Here is a 22,535-nt window from a genome sequence, read left to right as displayed (position 1 = left end):
ATTGGTCTATAATTACAGCCTTCATTTCATTTCCACCTTTATAAAGAGTGGCATTATTTTAGCAATTTTCATAAGGTCTTTTATAAATGACAGATTGCATGTATATGTAAATGGCTCAGAAATCAAGTCTATGATGTTCTTAATAAATGCCATATTCATGCCACTTTAAGGTTTTGTTTTGAGACTTTATACAAACTGTCTTTCACTTTTGTCCACTTTGTCAAGAGAAATATTAATATTTTTCAACTACTGCTGTTCCAACAGTATCTTTAAACTTGGGGGTCTGCCATGGTGTTTAATAAATTCTAACAATGTTATGCGTGTCATCACCTGTCCTGCAGTGCCAGCAACAGTAAGGTAGCCACTATATTTGCATAGATGGATCTTCTGGATTCCAAGCCTTGGGTCATCACTGTATGGGTCGAAGCAGCCAACCTGTAAAGAAATGACACAACCAGGATGCTTAGCCATTACCCAAAAGGGAGGGGGAGATGTACGCCCTGGACAGTTCGCCAATCCATCACAAGGCAACACAGAACTATGCGCACGCATGCACACACACAAAACTAAAGAGAATTAAGAGAGACCAAGAAACCAAGCAGTCATGCTTTTGGATGGTGGGGGGGAGCCAGAGCACCCAGAAAGAACCTACGCATGCACAGAGAGAACATGCAAGCTCCATGCAGAAAGACCCCAGTTTGGGATTTGAACCCAGGACCTTCTTGCTGCTACCAACTGCTGCACCGTGAATAGAATGTAAAAAAAACTGTTAGATCAGAACATACAAGTCTTTCAATGGAAAATTTCCATATTAGTACCCCAGCCAGCAGAGTAGAAAAAAACCTTCCACTGGGTATCTGCTCCTTCTCATTCTAAAGAAGCTAAATGTAGATTGCAGAACACACAACCTTTCGGAAGGGTGGCCACTCTCCTTCAGCGCTTTGGCTCATGTTGTCATTAAGGTCAGCATCTGCATTGAACACTGCCGCTGTGGACAGCTTGTACAGAGGATACAGGCAAACTCCTGATGCATCCCAAAACCGCACAGTTCCATCCTCATGTCTGCGTGAACCAATAAAGAATGTATTGTTAACATGTGCTGTATTTTAAGGTGGATTTGTGGAACATGTGAAAACAAGAAATGAACTGACCCAGTGAGCAACAGGTCCCTCTGTGGAGGATCTGGGGCCAGGTTCTGACCTCCTGTTATCGGCCAAAGCTAACAGGAAAACAGGGAAGTCCATCATGTTAAAGCAGGAAAAATATGACAGTAGAGTATATCATGCAATGTCAGTTTTTCCATCAGTGAATGGAGATCTGTTGCTTAACAGGAAAGTCTAGATTATTGAAAAGAAATCTTGGATGAAACAGGCTTTGACACAATAACACAGGTTAAACAGTTTAAATTCATGAAGGAATAAAAATAACTTCCTGCCAACATGGGAACCTTTTTTGAGTACTGAGTATTCTGGACCACTCCAGCAGCAATAATCCTTTCCCATAGTTTAAGGGGAATGGCAGACACATGGTGGGAGCAGGTGATGGCTGAACTGTGGAGCGGAACCAGGTAAGGTGTCTGAATAACAGGCCAGCCTTCTGTCTGCAGGTCGATGACAACCAGCTCCTCCTCCACCAGTACCACCAGCGCGCTGGGCTCTCCTGCAGAGACACGCAGAGATTCTCAGAATCACACCAAGCTGAGGCTCTCGGATAAAGGGAGTATGAGAAAAATAATCATGTTTTAATCAAACTGAAGACATTTGAATACAGATCATTGCCACTGGTCTTTGTTTCACCACATGATTCACATGGTTCAGAAAAGAAGATTGATCTGTTTTTACCTGCTGTTTGTCTATGCTTCAGTTTTGATCAAACTAGCCTTCTACAGTACAGGGTCATTTTAAAGGAGACATGTCATGCAAAATCCACTTTTTTAGCCCTTAAATACATTTTTTGTTTACTTTGAGCATCTAGGAATGCAAAAATTTGTATTTAATTTGTCCCGGTCCTGCATAGATATCTTTGTATTCTTTTTGGGTTATATTTTTCAGTCTTCATTTTTCTCAATTGCCTTTTCTTGTCTAGAACAGGCAATTTAATCTATACAAGAATCAATTGCCTGTTCTGCAAATGTAGTTCCACCACATTTGATGAGGTCATGATTTTCTGCTAATCAGTTTTGTGGATCATTTTTTCCTTGCATTGATTTTGTAGTCCAAATGCCTAAGTTAGAAGCAGATAAGTCAAAAATATTCGGTTCTAGAGTGTATTAACACACATGATTCCTTACATCATCCCTCGGCATCAGAGCCTCTTCAAAGTGCCTGCTTCATTTAAATTTTTCTCAGGAATGTTCCCACATCAATGGGGAAAATCTGCATGGAGCACTTGAGGAGGAGTGCTTCAGCAACCTCTGGCAGTAAAGAGGTACTTTCCAAAAGACTTTGTCTGATTGAGGAGTAAGATCCTTCTCTATATGTAAATGAGGTTCACAGCAAAAGTACGCTGCTAATAATGCTGAAATAACAGCAAAGCTTATTTTAGACATGAATTTTGTGTGTTCTGGCCATTAGATTGACAGTAGCGTTGTACCATCTTCTTCTTTTAGCTGGCTTCTTGATATAACTGTACTGCATGATTTGAATATAATTATTTGGGTATGTTTTTTAAATTTTTGTCTCATTAAACACATGACCCAAATGCAACCAGTGACATTCTTGATGGTCTCGTTTGCCAACTTGTTAATTTTGTTGAAACTTTGTTTACTTCATTCATATTGTGGTAGCATCAATATTTTAATAGGTATCCAATTTGCATGGACACTATAGTTAATCTACACTCTATATAGCAAGTATCTGGTATGGATGCAGAGGGTCTAAGTACAGTAATAATGCCATGGCGATGCTTTCATTTGAATGTGTGGTTCTGCAGGCTTGTCTTCATTCTCCTGCTCTGGGTCAGACACTGGCTCCAACATGTAAGGTTGGATGGACAAGTCTTCTGTTGTTGACATCTTTAATAAACTTTGGAATAAAAAATTTCGCTGCCAGTAGATAATTGTATCAAAAACTACAAAAATGGCTGAACGGGTTGAAGTGGAATGCTCTGTGACCTAAAGGGGGCCATGAAATGTCTCATTCACATTTAAAAAGACCGCAGAAAAAGAAAACGAGTCGTCTATGGAGCTACAATCATCAGGAATTCAGACCACATTGCAGTTCTAGATTATATAGATCATAAGCAAATAATTTACATGTGAAAAGGAAGGCTTTAAATGGATTTAAATATGTTCACTTTAAGCCCTTTCTGAACAATAATTGTTATCCTGTATTTCAAAAGCACAGCTTTTGAAATGCAGTAACTGGACACATGTGGGCACAGTAAGTAATCCCAGTGGCACCTTGGAGAATCTGTGACTGTGTTCACTAGTTTCTAGACAGTACACTACCTAAAACTATCACTCTGTCTATCTCTATGCATAATGACTGAGTTCTAGCATTTTTAATTAGAGCAGTCGCTAAAGATAGTTTCTTTGAATTCCTTTCACATGAACCTATTATTATTATTCAAAAAGGTTCTTTTCCTGCTTTGTACTAAAACAGCAGGACAATGCTAAATGGTTTATTAGGCAATCGAGGAGGAAGTCCTGAGGTTTTCAAGCCTGCCTGTGTGGTGGGGGCCATCTCTGATGACAAAGAAATCGATGATCCTGGAGGTAAAGTCGAAGGCCACTTGTGTTTTACTGTAGATCACGGTGATGCAGTGTCTGTCCCCGTAGCTGGCCCGCGGCATGCCACCACTGAACAGCAGGAACGGAGGCCTACACAAACAAGTTCCAGTTCAGCTCAGTTTGCCCACTGGTTAATGTGTAACATATCCAGCGGAGGAGGTTCAACATTTGCACAAATTCACTGAGGACACTGTCCAACTAAATAACTCTGCTAAGTGTAATGAACTCACCCTCCTGCAGTCGGAAGCTGAACTATTTTATTGATGGCCTTGCAAGGAAAATGTCCTGGAACAAGAAAATAAATGATCAGCCCCAAACATTACAAATGTGGCAGGAAGTTCAAATAGGGGGGAAAAAAAGGTTTTCTTCCTCACCGTATGGAATATTGGATTTCTCCTCTTCCTCCTTTTTATCCCCAGTCCTCAATGTCCAGCAGCAATAGCTTCCATCACTGTGCGAGCTCAGAATGCAGCTTCCATTCTCCGTCCACCACATGCTCTCCAGCTGCTACAGGTGATCACATTCAGAGGCTTAGGGCAGCTGGGCTGGTAGATGGGCTGGCAGCTGGGCTATTACACTCCCACTCTTGCCACTTACCTGAGTAGCCGGGATGTGGCGGATGGCACAGCGGTGATTCAAATCCCAGATGACCATCAGACCCCGTCCGTAGCCGATAGCAACCTGATTGGAGTTGATGGGGTTCTCCTGCAGGGCCTCAACATGTTCCAGATTCCTGCGACCAATGTAGTCATCTGGTACACTGGAGTAACAAGTCAACAGTCAACAGAGCCGACAGAGGCAGGTGAGAGCAGGAAACAAGCTTTGTTTTCTTCAGGTTAGCTGAGTTTTGCTTGATGATGTCATGGAGAAAATATGATTTCCGCCACCCGTTTGTTGAGACCGGGAGGATATGAAATTTATTGTGCGTTTCGTCCGTAAAGCTACACTTACACTGTAACCATCAACTACTCAGCAGCCCGCCGTTTTCAGTCCATCTCCTCACCTGTATAAATACTCCTTCAGCGCTCTTCCCACCGTTCGTTTTCAACCAGCAGCTCTCACAGGAGAAAGGCTGCCTTAAAATGACAGGCATCACGCCAGTCATTTTAAGGATGCTTTTTGGTCCCCCAAAAATGATGAAACCCCGGGCATTATCATCAATCAATAAAATCCCCACGGGCCAAACTTGAAAGTTGGTTGTTATGCCGCTAACACTTAGTTTTTGTCAACAACTCAGAGGCGGAAGTCAGACCTCCGCGCAACGCAAATAATGTTCCGGCCGAAACACAGTGCGCTAAATAATAAAACATAAATTAACGAAGCTTTGAGGCAGGTAAATTTTCCTCGAGGAATTTTAATAATTGAAGTACTCGAATCATTCGAGGAATCATTTCAGTCCTAGAACAAGCACATGCTAGCAGCAGGCACGACGGAGAAATGTTTTCAATTCATATCCCCTCATCATGGAAACAACACAAAGAAGTTCATATGATGCCGCTTTTAAGTTGTAGGCTATCGATCTGGCAGTACAGGTAAGCCGCTACACATAAGCTCGGCGTGAACGAATCCATGGTTCAGCGTTAATAGCAGATTTATTAAGGTTTTCCTTGTGGAAAACTGAGAGCGGCGGAGATACCAGCAGCTATTGCTGGTTTCAGATGATGTAGCACAGACGTCACCCAATGCAGATGGAGGGCCGGAAGTAAATGCAGCCCATTTATTTCTGTTGATCCAGCATGAAAATGTCTAAAGTCTGTATCCTGTATGGTTGTTCCAACCATTCTAATAGAGAGAAAGATAAACTTTATTTTTGTGTTTCGAAGGTAGTTGGTCACAAGGGAGTTAATTTTAAAAAGCTTACCAAAAAAGGAGGAGAAAAGTGGATCAACAATCTACAGCTATAAACATTAGGTGCGGAAACTAGCAACGTTAGAATTTGCAGCGCCACTTTCTAACAGGTTATGATCCATTGTTTAAATTGTATTTTCAAATATTTTATTTGACAGTTACTTAGAAAGCCAAGCATTTATATATAAGGTAAGCTATGTTATTTTTATGCCCTACCGTTGCGACAGACTGGCGACCTGTCCAGGGTGTACCCCGCCTCTTGCCGGGAACGTTAGCTGGAGATAGGCACCAGCCCTCCTGACCCCACTAGGGGACAAGGGTGTTAGAAAATGGATGGATGGATGGACACCCTACCGTGGTTGTCCTCAGAGTGCTAATGTTGTTAGCAGTTAGCTCAATGCCGAGTCACGGACAGAAAAGATAATGCTTATTTAGTGAGACTTTCATACTTAAAAGAAAAAAGAAAGCTAAATAAATTAAATAAAACCTACCCAGCCATACAGTCACAGTGAGCTGTGACTACTCCCCCACATGCGTGTCTGGCCACAAAGTATATTTGTGTCCAGACACAGACATGGGGGTTTCTGTAGATCGGAGTGAATCGTTGACCTACAACTCCAGCATGAATTTGGGTTTACAGAAGCTAAATAAATTATTTACTGGCAGATCCAAGCTCATAGAAATAATATGGGGTCAGTTTGTTGTTAGCGATAGCATAGTTATCATAGACTAATTACTTAAAATAGCACAATTCATTACTGACCAGGCAGAAACAAGTTGGCAGCCATTTAATGCTTCTTTTGATCTTAAAGGCTTGACCCAACTTGAAACTAAGTGATTATATTCTCCAGGCTTTTGAAAACTTTCTTCTGGCTCGTATAATATGAGGTCTGCGGTAGTTATGTGGATCGCCTCGATGCGGGTAAATCCTCAACATTATAAGAGAAGGTTTTTTTTACCGAGATAATACGGATCATATCCTAAATATACTGTATTTTTTCGACATGCCTCGTCTGTTCCAGCCCATTTAGGGCATTAGCATACTGTTGTGATCAATTTTGCTTTGTTTTGAACCAGAGAAATCCACTTCCAGCGCTCCATCTGAATTTCACGTGTCATCTGGGTCACGTGTCTGAAACCCAGCAATAGCCTGGTGCGGCTTATATATGTACGTTTCTGGGGGTTGTTTTTAAACTTTGTGGGTGCGGCTTATAGTCAGGTGTGCTCTATAGTCCGGAAAATATGGTATTTATAAGCAGTTATTGGGACAAAAGTCAGTGTATGTATTTTTTCCAACTGATGAGAAAAAGTTGCATGTATTTATCTGCTTGATATGTGATGAGTCAATGTGGATTCTTCGTTAAGCTTGTTTAATATTATTTAACCAAATTAAAATAAATGCTATTAAATATGTCATAACATTATTTAAAAACTAACGGGTAAAAATGGATCATGAAAGGAATTAATTGACCCGATCTGTGAAAGTAGCAGACATTGAGAAAGTCTAAACAGACCTCTAAAAAATCTGGATAATGACTCTTTACAGTCTCGCCCCTGCAACCAATGCACCAATAAACAGCTGACTTCAGCCCTGATTGGAAGCACAGCTCTAAGGGTTCCATCAAGCCACGTGGGACCGGGTTGGAAGTGCTAATGCAAAAAACACTAAAGTCGGGATTGAAGCATGGCTGGCCCAGTGTCCGGCCCTGCAGAGTATAAGGGACTTTAGTTGCTCAAGAGGACATAAATGAGAGATTCCTCACCAGCTGGTGATTTGGTCAAGGCTGATGTTCATCTCTTCCAACTCTCTGAATCCTGGGACTTCAACAATGAACACATGTCCACCTTCTGTTCCCAACAATAGCAGCTCCCCTGAGGAGTGAGTCAGCACTGAAGTCACTCTGGTCACACTGGGGGGGGCCCTGGCACATACACAAACAAGAAAATTACAAGAAGGACAGCCTTCAGCTCCATCCCTCTGAAAGGGAGCAACGTTGTTTGCTGCTCCAGCCAGGTGAGAACCACCTGAGCAGCTCAGCATGGGAAAAGCTGGTTTGTGTCAGTATGTCTGTGTACCCAGGTGGTCCAGTCAGCAGGAAACGGCCTATCTCAAGCAGCTCTGAAAGTCCTTTGTGGCTTCGTAAAGTCCACATGTGCAGACTGTTGTCATCCAGCAAAGTCACCAGCTCCACCTGTACCAACACAACAAAGGTTGGAGGTAGTGTGTGTCTGCTATAAGCTCTGCCTGTTATTTTTCCTTACTGTACCTGATGAGGCATGAAGAACACCTGTGTGACGGCAGCATTTTCATCATGGAGACCCATAAACTCCACGCCAGGAGCGCCGTACCTGCGCTCCAGTTAAGGACAGTCTGAATTTACAGGAAGTGCACTCAATACGTTTCATTCATGGTTCTGGTTCATGGAACAATAAAAGTCTAAATATTTTTATTAATAAATAACATTTGGTGAAATAATTCCCTTTGTTGTGTGTGAAGGGGACTGCACTCTGCCCCCTAGTAGATTGTCTGAGCAATCAGAGGCTCGGTCCAATGGAGAAAACTCTAGTCTCAGTTTCTTCCCAAAGGTGGATTACGCTGAGCAGTCAAAGACTTAGAAATGCATTAATTTGGAGTTACTTTTGACCGATTACAAAAGGTAAGAAAATCTAATACAGGAAATATTTTTAGGAAGCTGTGACTAAGCCTACCTTTTGTAAACAAGGAAGCTTAAAGGAGGTGCTCTTCAAGCTGGTTTCTTTGTCAGCATATCTTTTCGACAGAATATCTGAGAAGTGCACATTTTGCACACAAGTTACTGCATGGAGTTACTCAGGCAGATGAGTGATCTTGGATCAGCTGAAAAAAATGTCAAAGGAAGTGCCTGAAATGATTCTTTGGACTTCGTTCTGGATCAATGTTGGAGTAATTTGATGTCCTATAATGTGATGCACTGATCTGTCTGAGGGATCTCAAGCTGTCCACATGCTGGATGGGGTCCTACCTGAATTTCTAATGAAATCTTTTTTTTTCTTGGTAGGACATACACTGCCTGGCCAAAAAAAAAGTCGCCAACTGGATTTAACTAAGCAAATAGGTACAAGCCTCCTATTGGATAAGTACTGCAAAGGCAATTATCTTTCAGCTGGCAACAAGTTATTTAAGCCCAGCTGATGCAATGAGTAACTCCTCATTTCTTAAACAACCATGGCAAAAGACACATCCTGTGGTCGTGGAAAAGACGTTAGTCTGTTTAAGAAGGGTCAAATCATTGGCATGCATCAAGCAGAGAAAACATCTAAGGAGATTGCAGAAACTACTAGAATTGGGTTAAGAACTGTCCAACGCATCATTAAAAACTGGAAGGATGGTGGGGAACCATCATCTTCCAGGAAGAAATGTGGTCGGAAAAAAATCCTGAATGATCGTGATCGGCGATTACTTAAACGTTTGGTCAAATCAAATCGAAGAAAAACAACAGCAGAACTCAGGAGGATGTTTAATTGTGAACGAAAAAGCATTTCCACACGCACAATGCGAAGGGAACTCAAGGGGTTGGGATTTGAACAGCTGTGTAGCCGTAAGAAAACCTCTAATCAGTAAGGCTAACCAGAAAAAAAGGCTTCAGTTTGCTAGGGAGCATAAAGATTGGACTCTGGAGGAATGGAAGAGGGTCATGTGGTCTGATGAGTCCAGATTTACCCTTTTCCAGAGTGATGGGCGCATCAGGGTAAGAAGAGAGGCAGGTGAAGTGATGCACCCATCATGCCTAGTGCCTACTGTACAAGCCTGTGGGGGCAGTGCTATGATCTGGGGTTGCTGCAGTTGGTCAGGTCTAGGTTCAGCAACATTGTGTGCCCAAAGAATGAGGTCAGCTGACTACCTGAATATACTGAATGACCAGGTTATTCCATCAATGGATTTTGTCTTCCCAAATGGAACGGGCATATTCCAAGATGACAATGCCAGGATTCATCGGGCTCACATTGTGAAAGAGTGGTTCAGGGAGCATGAGACATCTTTTTCACACATGGATTGGCCACCACAGAGTCCAGACCTTAACCCCATTGAGAATCTTTGGGATGTGCTGGAGAAGGCTTTGCGCAGTGGTCAGACTCTCCCATCATCAATACAACAAGATCTTGGTGAAAGATTAATGCAACACTGGATGGAAATAAATCTTGTGACACTGCAGAAGCTTATTGAAACAATGGCACAGCGAATGCGGGCTGTAATCAAAGCTGAAGGCGGTCCAACAAAATATTAGAGAGTGTGACCATTTTTTGGTGGCGACTTTTTTTTTGGCCAGGCAGTGTATAAAATAAGATATAAAATGTACAAGTTGCAGATCTACTGCAAGTTACGGTTTTAGCTTTTATTTGTATTTTAATATCCAATAATCATGTCGCACTGTCAGTTTGATGTCTCATAGAAATCTCTATTTTTATCATTTTTTGTTCATTCATGTTGTAGATTGTGTGGGCAAAGCCACTGCGGCAATAAGTAAATACAGATCTGACCTTATATTTACTGCAACTGTTGGTCTGTAAGCAGTTACTGGCCAGTGTACGCTTGGTTTGATAAATCAGACATTTCTAACTTTTGCTTTAAGATTCTATGGCTCAAGTAGTCTTTCTTTACTAGTATGTGAACAAGCAGAAGGGCAGAGAGAAAAGGGGAAGACATGCAGAAAATGCAGCTGGGCCAGAAATCACACCGGGAACAACTGCATTGCGGTCTGTTGCTTCTATATATGGCTAACTCGTTCTACCACTAAGCCAGCTTGTGCTCCTGTAACTTGTCCTTTATTCCTTTTAGTGTGCAAGTTTGCACTGCATATTGATAAATGAGTGCCAGTGAGCGGAGCTGCAACACACGGTTCAGTCTTAGCACAATGTCCTTCCCATTAAAGAAGCATCAGAGTTTCTGAGAGGGATACAGCTTGATGGCTCCAGAGCGAGTTCCAATGGCCATGAGCTGAAGAGAGGAACTGTATCCCAGAGCGCTGGGCTGGTGGGGGAATCCATGTTCCACAGTCTGCACAGGACAGCAAACAGACAGACAGACTTTATTGTTATTCAAATGTACATTTAAGTGTACGTATTAAATGAAATTTTGTTGCAAGGCTCCAATAATAATAAAATAAATAAGTAATAATAAAATGTATCAATATAAATATATAGAATAAAAAGATTAATGGGAGTTTAGTTTGTCTGCCCAGTGACCCCATGGCCCTGTAGTGCATGTCTGGTACTGTATTGAAAGGTTGCACATGTTATTTGGAGGGTTTTAGTTTTGTTACATTAGCCTTCCTAAAGCATTGTGTGCTATGAGGTAAGATGTGACTAAAATCAGGAATTATTTGGTAGATCGATTCTTGTGACCATTTTTTCATAGAAAATGGTGTTTTATGAGATTATAAAACAATATCCTCATAAAACAGTGAAAGTGAAGGTTACACTTTTGGTGCATTGTAAAGTCACTTACTGTTAGTAAGGGATTAGACATTAATAATGCCTGGAATATTCTCACACATGCAAACTTAATGAGCTGATGCATTAAGGAACTGAATTAAGACTTTCCACATCTGGAAGCTATCAAATCATCTGATCTTTGAACATTTACTTGTCATTTCAACTCATCAACACATGCAAATTAACCCTCTGAAAAAAATGATGATATGACCTTCACCTCCACCATTGATAATGAGGTCAGTGGTGAAAAGAATGAACTTGCCTTGGTGAACTGGAAGAGCTCCTGTTTGAGGCGATCCCGCTGGGACTCAGTTCCATGTCGCCTGAACCTTTTCATGGTGCCTCAGCAGCAGCCTGGAGCCCGCAGCACCAAAGAATGAGGAATGAAATGGAAAAAAATAAAGATGTTTACACGTGTGTACATGTATGTGAAGCTAAAACGGTCACTTGAGTTATGGGTAGAATAGATTTACAGACAAAGAAGGGTTTTTTTTTATCTTAAATGCACAATCTATATTTATGTAAAGCTTTGGCTTAGTTCTCTGAATATGCTCTTTCAGCAGATGGCCTTTCTTTGAGTCTGTATACCAAAATACTATTACTAAGTTAGTAGATTATTCTAATAATCGATACATCATGATTAACCAAATTAATCGTTTCATCCATAAATGACATCATCTTGGGTTTGACATGAAAACCTGTACAAATACGTTTCTAGTTCACGTATCAGTGTCTCCTTGGGCTACCACCTTATCGTGGTGGAGGGGTTTGAGTGTCCCAATGATCCTAGGAGCTATGCTGTCTGGGGCTTTATGCCCCAGGTAGGGTCACCCAAGGCAGACAGGTCCTAGGTGAGGGACCAGACAAAGCGCAGCCTGAAGACCCCTTTGATGGATGTGAACTTTGGATTTGGTGTTCCCTCGCCAACTTTAGACGACTGGATCGACATAACATTTAACATGTATAAAATGGAAAAAATAACAGCCTCTCTCAATCACAAGGCTGAACATTTCTGTCAGTGGTGGCAGATTTGGGTAGACTAGGTAAAACTTAAAAGATCTGATTTCATTTTTAGAGACCAAACTTGACTAAATCTCCTCGACAATCCACTCTCCTATGACAGCCATACTTCATAATCATTTTATTCTATATTTTTCATTGATGTTTTTTTTTGTGGTTTGCTTTTTACATTTCTAACTTAATTTTTTTCTTTTTTTTGGTTTCTTCTTTTGCACTCTCTTTACTCCCTGCTTTATAATCTTTCTCAGGGAAGGGAAGTTGCATTTTTGTTTTGACTGTTATAATGCAATGGTCGACTTGCCCACCTTATTTCAAATGTTGACGTTAGTCTTGTGATGTAGAGGCTTAATTTCATGTAAATGATACTTTCTTGAGAATCAATAAAGATAAAATTTAAAAAAAAAAGAAAATGTTAGCATTCCTGAGTTAGTTCCACTTTGATTTCTTTATTTTAAGACAAACCCGGTAAAAACAAAAGCTTGTTCTGGAGAACATGAGCTCCTTTGAGCTTCCCTTTCTGCCATATATTCTGTTGAGTCAAACTTCAGAAGGTCAATGTGCTGCACATGCAGACATGCTGCCATGTGAACCCAGAAACTCCATTTAACATGGCCTTTAAATGGCCATGTTAAATGGCCATGTTACAGCAGGATATCTAACTAGTGTTAGATATCCTGCTGTAAACGCTCTGTCTACTAGCCTGCAGCATACCACACATCTTCATCAGCGTATCACATGATTGTAATGATCCTAAAGACATTAGCTTGCACAAATGATGTCATGTTGGAAAATTGCCTTCCTCCACCATAAATCTTTCTGTAAACTCAATACAACAGATGGAGGATCAGCCAAAACTTGAGACGTGCACTAGACGTTTTAATGTCTCATCACATCTGATAATGTGGCTCATAAACCAGCTCTAGTGTAGACCAAAATAATCAATCAAATTTTGTTTGTATAGCACATTTCAGCAACAAGGCATTTCAAAGTGCTTTACATCATAAAGATACAAAATCATTTAACATAGAATGAACAACTGAAACATTACATTAAGTCAAGTGCCATCGTTAAATTCTTAAATCGATTATGCTTCAAAGGCAACTCCAAACAGGTGGGGTTTTAGACTACGTAGATTTAAAGGCACTCTGTGTTTCAGCAACTTCGCAGTTTTCTGGAAGTTTGTTCCAGATTCGTTGTGCATAGAAGCTGAATGCTGCTTCTCCTCTTTTGGTTCTGCTTCTGGGGATGCAGAGCAGACCTGAACCAGAAGACCTGAGAGGTCTGGAAAGTTGATACAACACTACCAGATCTTTAGCGTACTGTGGCGCTAAGCTGTTCAGTGATTTGTAAATTAACAGCAGTATTTTAAAGTCTATTCTCTGAGCTACAGGGAGCCAGTGGAAGGACTTTAGAACTGGTGTGATGTGCTCTATCTTCCTAGTTTTAGTCAGAACTAGCAGCAGTGAGCAGCAGTGTCTGGATCAGCAGCAGCTGTCTGATTTGTTAGGCAGACCTGTGAAGATGCTGTTGGCGTAATCGATGTGACTGAAAAAAAAACAATCCACATCAATAGGCACATTTTAAATAAGTTTTTTTTCCCTCAGTTTATTTGTTGGTTTTTCATTAATACCACGGAAGGAAGATTTGGAGCTGAACGTGAGCTGGACGATCGGCAGCAAAAGCAAATCTGAGTGAAGATAAACGCATGGTCCAGTTTAGACCGGTGTTCGATGCTACCCATGAATCTGTCCTACCGTGTGGTAATGCGCATGTGCACATTGATGCTACGTCACATACTACCTACTCAGCAATTTCTTATCAATACATTCCACCTGTGGAAGTTCTGTTTCATCTGTTATATTTTGTTGAAGATTAAGGTAAGCTTTATTTAATTTATTTTATTCATACCTGGTTTTATAACCCTGTCCCTATACTTTAAAATATTTTAGTTTAATAAGACTCTTTTTATTAAACCGTGCTAAATAGAGCACGTTGGTAGCGATGTTATTTGAGATTGAAGCTGTGTAATAGCGGTGTAATATTAGTGTATATTATCGGTGGACACCTTGTGACTGCGCTGCATTTGATAAAATCTGTCATGCAAGTTATTAATGCACACACAAAAAATTACCTGATCAGTATTTGTAGCTGTCTGTGTTTAATTTAATTTCAACAACATGTTTCTCCTGTCTGACACTGTTTCATTCTTACAAACACCTCACACTAACATATTTTTAAAAACGTAAGATATTCTAATAAAAGGACTAGTGCACAATCCACAGCTTTTCATTTTAAACGGGTAGGATATTCAGATGAAGGAAGTGATATTCTTGTGGTTTGGCTGTGTATATAAATTGTTCCTAAGCTTCCACTGCAGTCCCGTCACTCAAATAATGTTATTCAATGTATTTAACATTAACACAACCCGCTATAGTTTTCGGTGTGTAAACATGACTGTAGCAGTTTTGGATGCGTAGCACTGACAGACTTGGCCATCTATCCATGTTACGGTAGGGAAATCTGACGAGGTAGCACTGATAGTCAGAACACCGACTCCAGTATAGACCAGGTCCAGTAGAGAAGCAGTTAACAACAGTGTTTAAGCATTTAAAATACTTTCTTGGAAAATTCCAGTCCAAGAAAGTCCAGATCAGGAAATAAGTAATTCCTCTACTCCAAGACTGGACTGGCTGTTGTAATAGCTAGTCCAGTTTCTCTAAAGCCCTTATCTTAAGTGTCAAATAAAATGAATTTAACTTTTTGAGAGTAGCCAGCAAATGTCTGATTTAAAATATGAATATCAGTTTACAAAAGACTAACATTTTTTAAGATAGAAAGTTTCTTTGTTTACAGAGGTAGATAAGCACAGTCCTAAGAGGAGGAAAGCACCTCTCAGGTCCTAAGTAGAGCATAAAAATGCTAAAGACAGAAATTTATATAAAGAACCTAGAAAAGCATAACCAGATGCGACATACCTGCAGATGAATATTAGTTAGGCTCATACATATTACGCACAAGAAACATCATCACTATTCCAACTAAGCCAGATTTAAAAAATATTCCAAGGTAGAATTCTCAACCAGGTCTCTGATAAACCCATCAGCATCCATGCAATCACATTCATGTCTGACTAATTTCGAACTGTTCTGAAAAATCCCAAAAGGCTTTTTGAAATAAACATTACATACATCTCTGTCTTTCCATCCCTGGCCCCACTCAACCCATAACATAAAATGACCGCCTAAAAATAGTTGAATGTTCAAAAGGCATTTGTGATCTTTATTCATGATAGGATGATTTGAGTATATTCTGCTTATGTGGAACAGTAACCAAAAAGACTTTGTCAGATGATGGAATGTATTTCAGTTTTTTAAAAATAAGACCCTCCTGATATATCATGCTAAGACTGCAACCTGAGTGAACAAGCTCACTTTCAGTGAAGCAGGCCTTCAGTACTTGGGTTGCTCAGATATTCTATCCAAAAACAAACCAGCATCATAAAGCTATACTTAAACATTTAGTCTGACTTAAGCCCTTCCACACACAGCCAACACTTCACATAGTCAAATTACTTTGAATCCTTTTTATTAGGGTGGCACAATATTAGAAAATCTTGCTATGGCAATAGTATTGGTAAATATTGTGATGATAATAATATTAGTTGCGCATCAATGTGCCTATTTTCTTCTTTCCTCTTGTTCTCATGTGTGCTTCTGTCACTCTGTAACCTTTTGTTATTTGTGTCCAATGTGAGCATCTGCTGCTGAGTGACTCCAGCTTAGGCCTGTCATAAACGATAAATCAATTAATTGCACGATCAATTAAAACTATCGACATCATTTTAATTATCGGCGTTATCATCTCTTCCGCCTTTTTCTCCTTCTGTTGATGACACTGAATGAAAAAAGGCTCAACTCCGGTGCTCTCCACTGACCTCTCCCTTCTTCATATCCTTAGTGTAATGCCCAGCCCACGCGACACGATCTTAAGAGCTGTCGGCCCATTTTCAAAACCTGAGAGACCACACATTAGCCGGCAGAAATCCTAGCGGTTCGGTCCTGCCGTGTGGTGTCCAACAATGGGCACAAAATAGTGGCTACAAGTCCAGTTAACTAATTTTAAAACCAGGCATTAATCAATGCTTTACTACAATCTACCTACAATGCATGTGGCTAGTGTCAGTCCTGACTGAATGAAAATCATTATAACCTATTTATGTCAAGTTAACGAAGAACAGCTGAAAAGTTACCGGGTTTATCAACTGCGGTAGCAATTTCGCTCCGACTCCTCCCCTTGTCATTTCTGTATTCTTTGCACAAAATGTTGAATAAACATTAATGTTGTTTCCACCCATCATCTCCAATGTCCGCTGGACTTCGGGTTGCGAGGTGTCAGCTGTTAGGGATTCCTCTCTGTAATTTCCCCTCAGAAAGCACGGAGGAAAATCTGCGCTTTCTGATTGGCTACCTGTCACATTGAACACTGCGTTAACGCTCCCAGTCGGAGAAAACCCCTGATTTAGATCGTAGCGGCCACGACGATCTAACGTAACACACCACACACTACAGGATGATCGTTTACGAAATCGGAAGCGAGAATCTTAGAACGGCCGACGTCCTAAGATTGTCGTAAGCAAAAAACCGTGTAGTGTGAACTATTGCATCAGGCAGTCGGATGTGCCCATCTTTTCCATTTAAATCTAATTCTTACTGAAGGGCAATATAATATACAGACTTCATAATCTGCACTCTTTTGGTTGAATGCAGTATTTATTTCCACTTTGGCTTTATGTTGTTTAGTTTTTATTCAAGTGCATTTTTTGTTAATGGAGACTGAGAATCCATTTTATTTTTGTTTTTGGTTGTTTTGTTTATCAGTTCCAGTGTTAAGTGTTCTTTTGCAAAAAAAGTGTATCTATCTTTGGCAGGAAATTGCATACATTATTATGTCATTTCCATTAAATCAGTGTAAAAAGGTCTTCAAACAATATTATCGTTTATCGCAATAATTTTTTAGACAATTAATCGCTCAGCAAAATTTGTTATCGTGACAGGCCTACTCCAGCTGGCTAAATCAAGGTCAAGGTCTGTAATGTCCCCATGGGATAATTTCTATTACAGCCAGCAGAATTCAATAAAACTATGAAACATTCTCAAAACTGGTATTCATGTTAAATTTTTCGAGTTTTCCAGAGGAGGCATTTTACTGGTATCAGGGGTAGAGCGGCTACTGACTTACTCATCTGTTGTTAAGTGTGATAAAAGGGGCAAGTTAAATATATCAATATGTTGGTAGATTTGTTCCTTCATTCATTAAATTCTCTTAAAAACTCTGTGTATTCTTCCAATTCTTAAGTATTGTTATCTTTGCAAAGTTTAGAATTGGAAGATGTGGGATACATTGGCTTCCATACGAACATTTTAATAGTTCAAAAATATTGTTTTCTTTTAGAAACATGTAAAATAATAATAATAAATCTGTGTGGGGGAAATTTTCTGCCATAATCCAAGAGCAGACATTTTCAGTCTGAAAGCAGGATGTCATATCTTTTGTTCTCAAAACTTTTAATACTTTTGCTTACATTTTTATTTTGAAAGCAGGACTTAATATTTTTCTTAAAATTTGCAATGTTTACTGGAACCTTTCTCCTCATGTTCTTGCAGAACTCTCTACTCGCTCATGAAACATCCTCTGCTTGCTTTTGGAACTGCCTTTTGGCACCATCGCCTGGCAACCTCTCAGCCAATAGAATGAAAGTGTTGTAGTGCGTGTGTTTGTTTCCTTCTAGCGGGCGTACCTGTGTGGCTATTATCGATTGTAGCAACCCGCGCCACCGACTGGTTGCAGGGGGAAACAATGGCCTCAGCTTTCTGCTCCATGTTACAGTAAACATGGCATCACCCAACAAACTCCAGTCCTTCTATTGGCTGAGAGGTTGCCAGGCAACGGTGCATTTTTGTTCCAGAAACAAGCAGAGAACGTTTTGTAAGCAAACAGAGTCCGAGCAGAGACTATAGCTGTGTCCGAATTCAGGGTCTGCATCCTTCGAAGGACGGATTTGTAGGCCGATTACGTCATAGCGTGGCGACAAGGCCTGTCTGAATTCAAAGACTCCTTCACATGAAGCCTCCAAATGCATCCTCCTTTTCCCCAAATTTGAAGGATGGGTACGGTGTATCCTTCACGGCCCACCATATCCCATAATTCATTGCGGGTCCCAACCGGGCGTTCAGGGAGGGTGACAATAGCGGTGAAGAGCGGCAAATTATTTTGTTATATTACACTTTAAATGACAAAACGTGATTTTGTGCGTTTTTAGGCGAGAATGTAAGTGTGTAAGTCTCAAATATCTGCTCGGTTCACCAAAACATAACCTGCTCTGACATTTTCGGACATGTCTGCTCCCACTGTGTTAACAGCCAGCTCCCCTCGCCAAATGGTCGGGCGCTTCAGGTTCAGTATACCAGAGGAGAAAGCCTGACTCCTGGCACATTCTTTTAATAACTCCCGCTAGCTTTCCCCAATGAGTGGAAGTTAAACACCGATATTATTCAGACAGGTAATATCTAGTGTAAAATGTTTGATTTACTTAAGTATTTAATTTATTCCTGAGCAAATCGGTTTGATTGATTAAAGTTAAGCCTTCAAACATATTAGTTTTATTTAACTCTAATGGCTTATCCAAGATTTGGAGAGTATTATATTTGAAAATGAATAATTTGCTTCTATTTATTCCTGGTAGAAATGTGCAATACATGTTTGAACATTTTAGAATCTAACAAATTTCTCTTTTTTTTTTACTATGGAACAGCCTTTACTATACAAGGTGAAGTATAATACAGAAATCAGGAGTAAAACATGACTAAAAAACAAACATCAGCTCCGTTGTTTTTTTTCTTCGCCGCTGTCTGCTTCACGCTGTCACGGTTGCTAGGCAACATGAGTTACGCTGAGGTGAGGGCGGTGACAGTTGGTGAAGGCTAGACCTGTTCGAATTCACTGTTTTTCTCTTTCGGTCTTAGTTCATTCACGGCCTTGGAAGGACCTACGTAGACCAATCCTTCGAAGGATGCAGACCTTGAATTTGGACAGAGCTTATGGCTGCGTCCACACTGCAGCCTGAAGTGGCCCAATTCCAATTTTTTGTCAAATTGGATTTTTTTGTTGTGGCCATTCACACTTCCAGTAAATGCGACATGTATGTGTTCTGCAGTGTGAACAGGCAAACAACCTGAAAGTGTCCCGCATCCGCAGTAGAGGGCGCAATAACGTCATCGTTCTCAAGTGTTCTCCCAACCGCCATAAAAAGAAGATGTCTTCTTTTGTTTGCGGAAGAAACGTCCGCATCCGTGTTTGCGGAAATAAACATGGATGCTAAAGGTGGAGCATAGCTTACACATTTGAAGTTGTTGTCCGACCAGAGTAGCATATTAACAACTTAATCCTCATTATAGTTTGTCATGGTTGTTTTTCTTTCCGCTTGTGCATATCAGAATGCACAGTAGTGACATTTGTCGAGTATCAGTGACGTTCAGGTCAGATGAATGCGACCTGAACGTTAGGTCACATTTGAATCGGATATGTATCAGATACCCAAGTGACCTGGGTCACATTCGAAAAGAATTCGACCTCTGTTGTTCAGACTGTCATGAAAAAAATCAGATACAGATCGCATTACGTCAAATAAATAAATAAATAAATAAAAATTAAAAATTGGAATTACAGACAAAATAACATAAGTAGTAAAGTCTAAAATGAAGCAACATTTAATACTTAGGGCTCTTTGTTGGGTGAAATTTCTTTGCCATGGTGGAAATAGAAGGCAGTGAAACTAGAGCAAACTGTGAGAAGCAGCACTCCACGGGTAATTTCTTCTTTTTTTTAATATAGTCTTACATCCTATACATTTACAAGACAGAGCTGTTACATACATGACAAAACAATAACTTAAAACATCAACTTTTATTTAACCAGGTAAGTTGAGAACAAATTCATTCAATTTTTCAACAACTTATTCAGAAACATTAAAATATCAAATGGAATAAGACATAGCAGAAAACAAATATCATAAAATATAAGGAAACAACCATATCCATACTGACTAAATGTACTGTAATATATTTACAAATACGTTTTTAAAAGTAATACTGTAGTTTTAACTGAGTTGATAAAGGCTTATGTTGAAGTTAGTGTTACCTTTGATATTATTATTGCAAAGTGTTCCAATCATTGGGTGCAGTAAAATGAAATGTGGATTTGCCTAATGATGTACAAACTTTTGCAACCATCATAGTGATGACTTAATTACAATATAAAATGCAAGTATTGTTGGAAATATTGAGTGAAAAATTAATAACGGTGTAATTAAAAGTATGCCCACTAATATTAATTCTACATTTTTCCATGAAAGCTAATCATTGAAACCAGTATCTATTTCATCACTAAGACATAAGAGCATGGTTGAACTGCTGAAATGAGACAGGAAGGTCCCCATTTAAGTCCCAGCCTGAGTTCTTCCTGCATGTTCTCCCTGTGAATACAAGGGTTCTCTATGGGTTCCTCCCACTGTTCACAAACATGACTACTAGAATAATTGAGCCCTGGTAAACTGTGCTTTGGTATGATGGCATCCTTGTATGTTTGAATTGTCTCTATGTTGCCTTGTGATGGACTGGCAATCTACATAAAGTGCACTCTGCCTCTCGTCCAATGACCCCTAGAGATGGGCACCAGAACCTGTATAATTAGCTGTGATTCATGGATGGATGCATAAAAGGATGTGTACAGTAGAGGCCCCACCCTCTCTTTGCTCAAGTCTGTCAACACATTCCAAACCTCCTAGAGATGGGCTGATCTGACATCATTATCAGACTCGATACTGATCTCATCCTTAAACTGGATAGCAGACTGAGGCAACTGCTAAAAACAAGACGATTGTTACTGAACTTGGGTTTGTCATATTTTACTCTGGACATTCAAGATGTCAGCAGAACAAGCAAAAACACCACACTTCAGATAGTAATCTCACTCACTACATAAAACAAATGTCCTAAATATATCAGTAGATTAATTTGTCAGATTCCGCAGTTTACTTATAGGTTTAACATACAAACAGCTTGTTAGGGAAGCCCTCAGTCAGCAGACAATGCTGATGCTTGCTGCAAAACACAACATTGGGTTGTTTTTTTTATTATTTTGGGTTTTCTTTAGCTCTAAGCCACATTTATTAAAATTGCAAAATTAGCTCAAAATATTCTACTGTTATAATGAATCTCTAGAAAATGACAATATTGCTCTTTTACACAATATTTAAATTTTTAGAGAGCTACTACAGTCTCTTCATAGAGATGTAGCAGCTCTGTAGTACATGGTTAATATGGGCATTAAATGATTGTTTAGAGGCATATACAGTGAACCCTTGTTTTTCACGGGGGTTAGGTTCCAAAAGAACCTGTGAAAGGCGAAATCCGTGAAGTAGTTCCCTTTATTTTTTTACAATTATTATACAGCATAATTAAATACTCTACATTGAAACCAAAGAACAAACACTGTTTTCAGGCCTAAGCATTTTTTTTAACAAATGGAACGCGTTCTTACAAATAACTACAGTACAATAATAATTTTAGTCATCAATACGAAGTACAGTAGGACAAATTGTGACTTGCGTATTTCACTGTTCCTCTGACTGTGACGCTGCGGCCTCACTCCGCTCTCTAGTGGCATATTTCTCCTGAAGCCTGTAGTGCAGGTGTGTTTTTTTGAGAGAAGAACATAGTTATTGGTAGTTGTTGTCGCTTTTTTCTTCTGGGCAAAAATATTTGCCAAAATTTGCCAAGCTGTATTGCGTATATTTAAATGCCGTAACGTGATTGGTACACAGGTAGAGAAGAAGCGTGGAGACTGTTTAGTCAATTAGGACGCAGAACACAATGCACTGTGAAGAAAAATAAAACTGCACAAAAAACTCCGCGAAGCAGCAAGGCCGTGAACGGTGAACCGCGTTATAGCGAGGGTTCATCGAACGCCATACTTATTAATCTTGTACATAGAAATGCATCTTAGAGCAGTGTTTCTCAAACTTTTTCAGGCTGAGGACCACTTAAGCCGTTTAAGAAACACTCACAGACCACCTAACCTGAAATTGCCACTGCGATAACACATCTTAATATACACTGCCTGGCCAAAAAAAAAGTCGCCACCTTAAAATGGTCACACTCTCTAATATTTTGTTGGTCCGCCTTTAGCTTTGATTACAGCCTGCATTCGCTGTGGCATTGTAGTTAGCTTAGCGACAGACTATTGTTTGCCTCCGTTTCACTAGCATTCAATGAACAAAGGAAAAACATTTCCAACATATTCATATATTTAACTTGCACCTGTACCTTTTACCACTCTTAACAGATGAGTCAGATAGCAGCAGCTCTAACCCACGTCCCTCCTGGCCTGTCCTCTCCTAAGTGAAGTT

The 22,535-nt window shown here is 40.0% G+C and overlaps 1 protein-coding gene across 2 annotated transcripts in view; it reads right to left on the bottom strand.

The window, feature by feature from the left end:
- llgl2 (LLGL scribble cell polarity complex component 2) overlaps positions 1-22,535 on the bottom strand; it is a 94,470-nt gene that overhangs the window by 69,368 nt on the left and 2,567 nt on the right. For both annotated transcript variants that reach the window (XM_028028600.1, XM_028028599.1), the window contains exons 3-15: positions 11,313-11,427; positions 10,516-10,613; positions 7,846-7,927; positions 7,655-7,770; positions 7,342-7,500; positions 4,328-4,490; positions 4,105-4,237; positions 3,961-4,015; positions 3,666-3,820; positions 1,448-1,659; positions 1,152-1,219; positions 909-1,062; positions 331-435 (exon numbers count right to left, since the gene is read on the bottom strand). In XM_028028600.1, coding sequence (XP_027884401.1) covers positions 331-435; positions 909-1,062; positions 1,152-1,219; positions 1,448-1,659; positions 3,666-3,820; positions 3,961-4,015; positions 4,105-4,237; positions 4,328-4,490; positions 7,342-7,500; positions 7,655-7,770; positions 7,846-7,927; positions 10,516-10,613; positions 11,313-11,387 — 1,575 coding nt within the window. In that variant the 5' untranslated portion in view covers positions 11,388-11,427. The remainder of the gene's footprint in view (positions 1-330; positions 436-908; positions 1,063-1,151; positions 1,220-1,447; positions 1,660-3,665; positions 3,821-3,960; positions 4,016-4,104; positions 4,238-4,327; positions 4,491-7,341; positions 7,501-7,654; positions 7,771-7,845; positions 7,928-10,515; positions 10,614-11,312; positions 11,428-22,535) is intronic.

Source organism: Xiphophorus couchianus, chromosome 9 (genome assembly GCF_001444195.1).
Source record: "Xiphophorus couchianus chromosome 9, X_couchianus-1.0, whole genome shotgun sequence".
NCBI lineage: Eukaryota > Metazoa > Chordata > Actinopteri > Cyprinodontiformes > Poeciliidae > Xiphophorus > Xiphophorus couchianus.
Note: the sequence above shows the minus strand (reverse complement) of the source record. Positions and strands in the feature narration are given on the sequence as shown.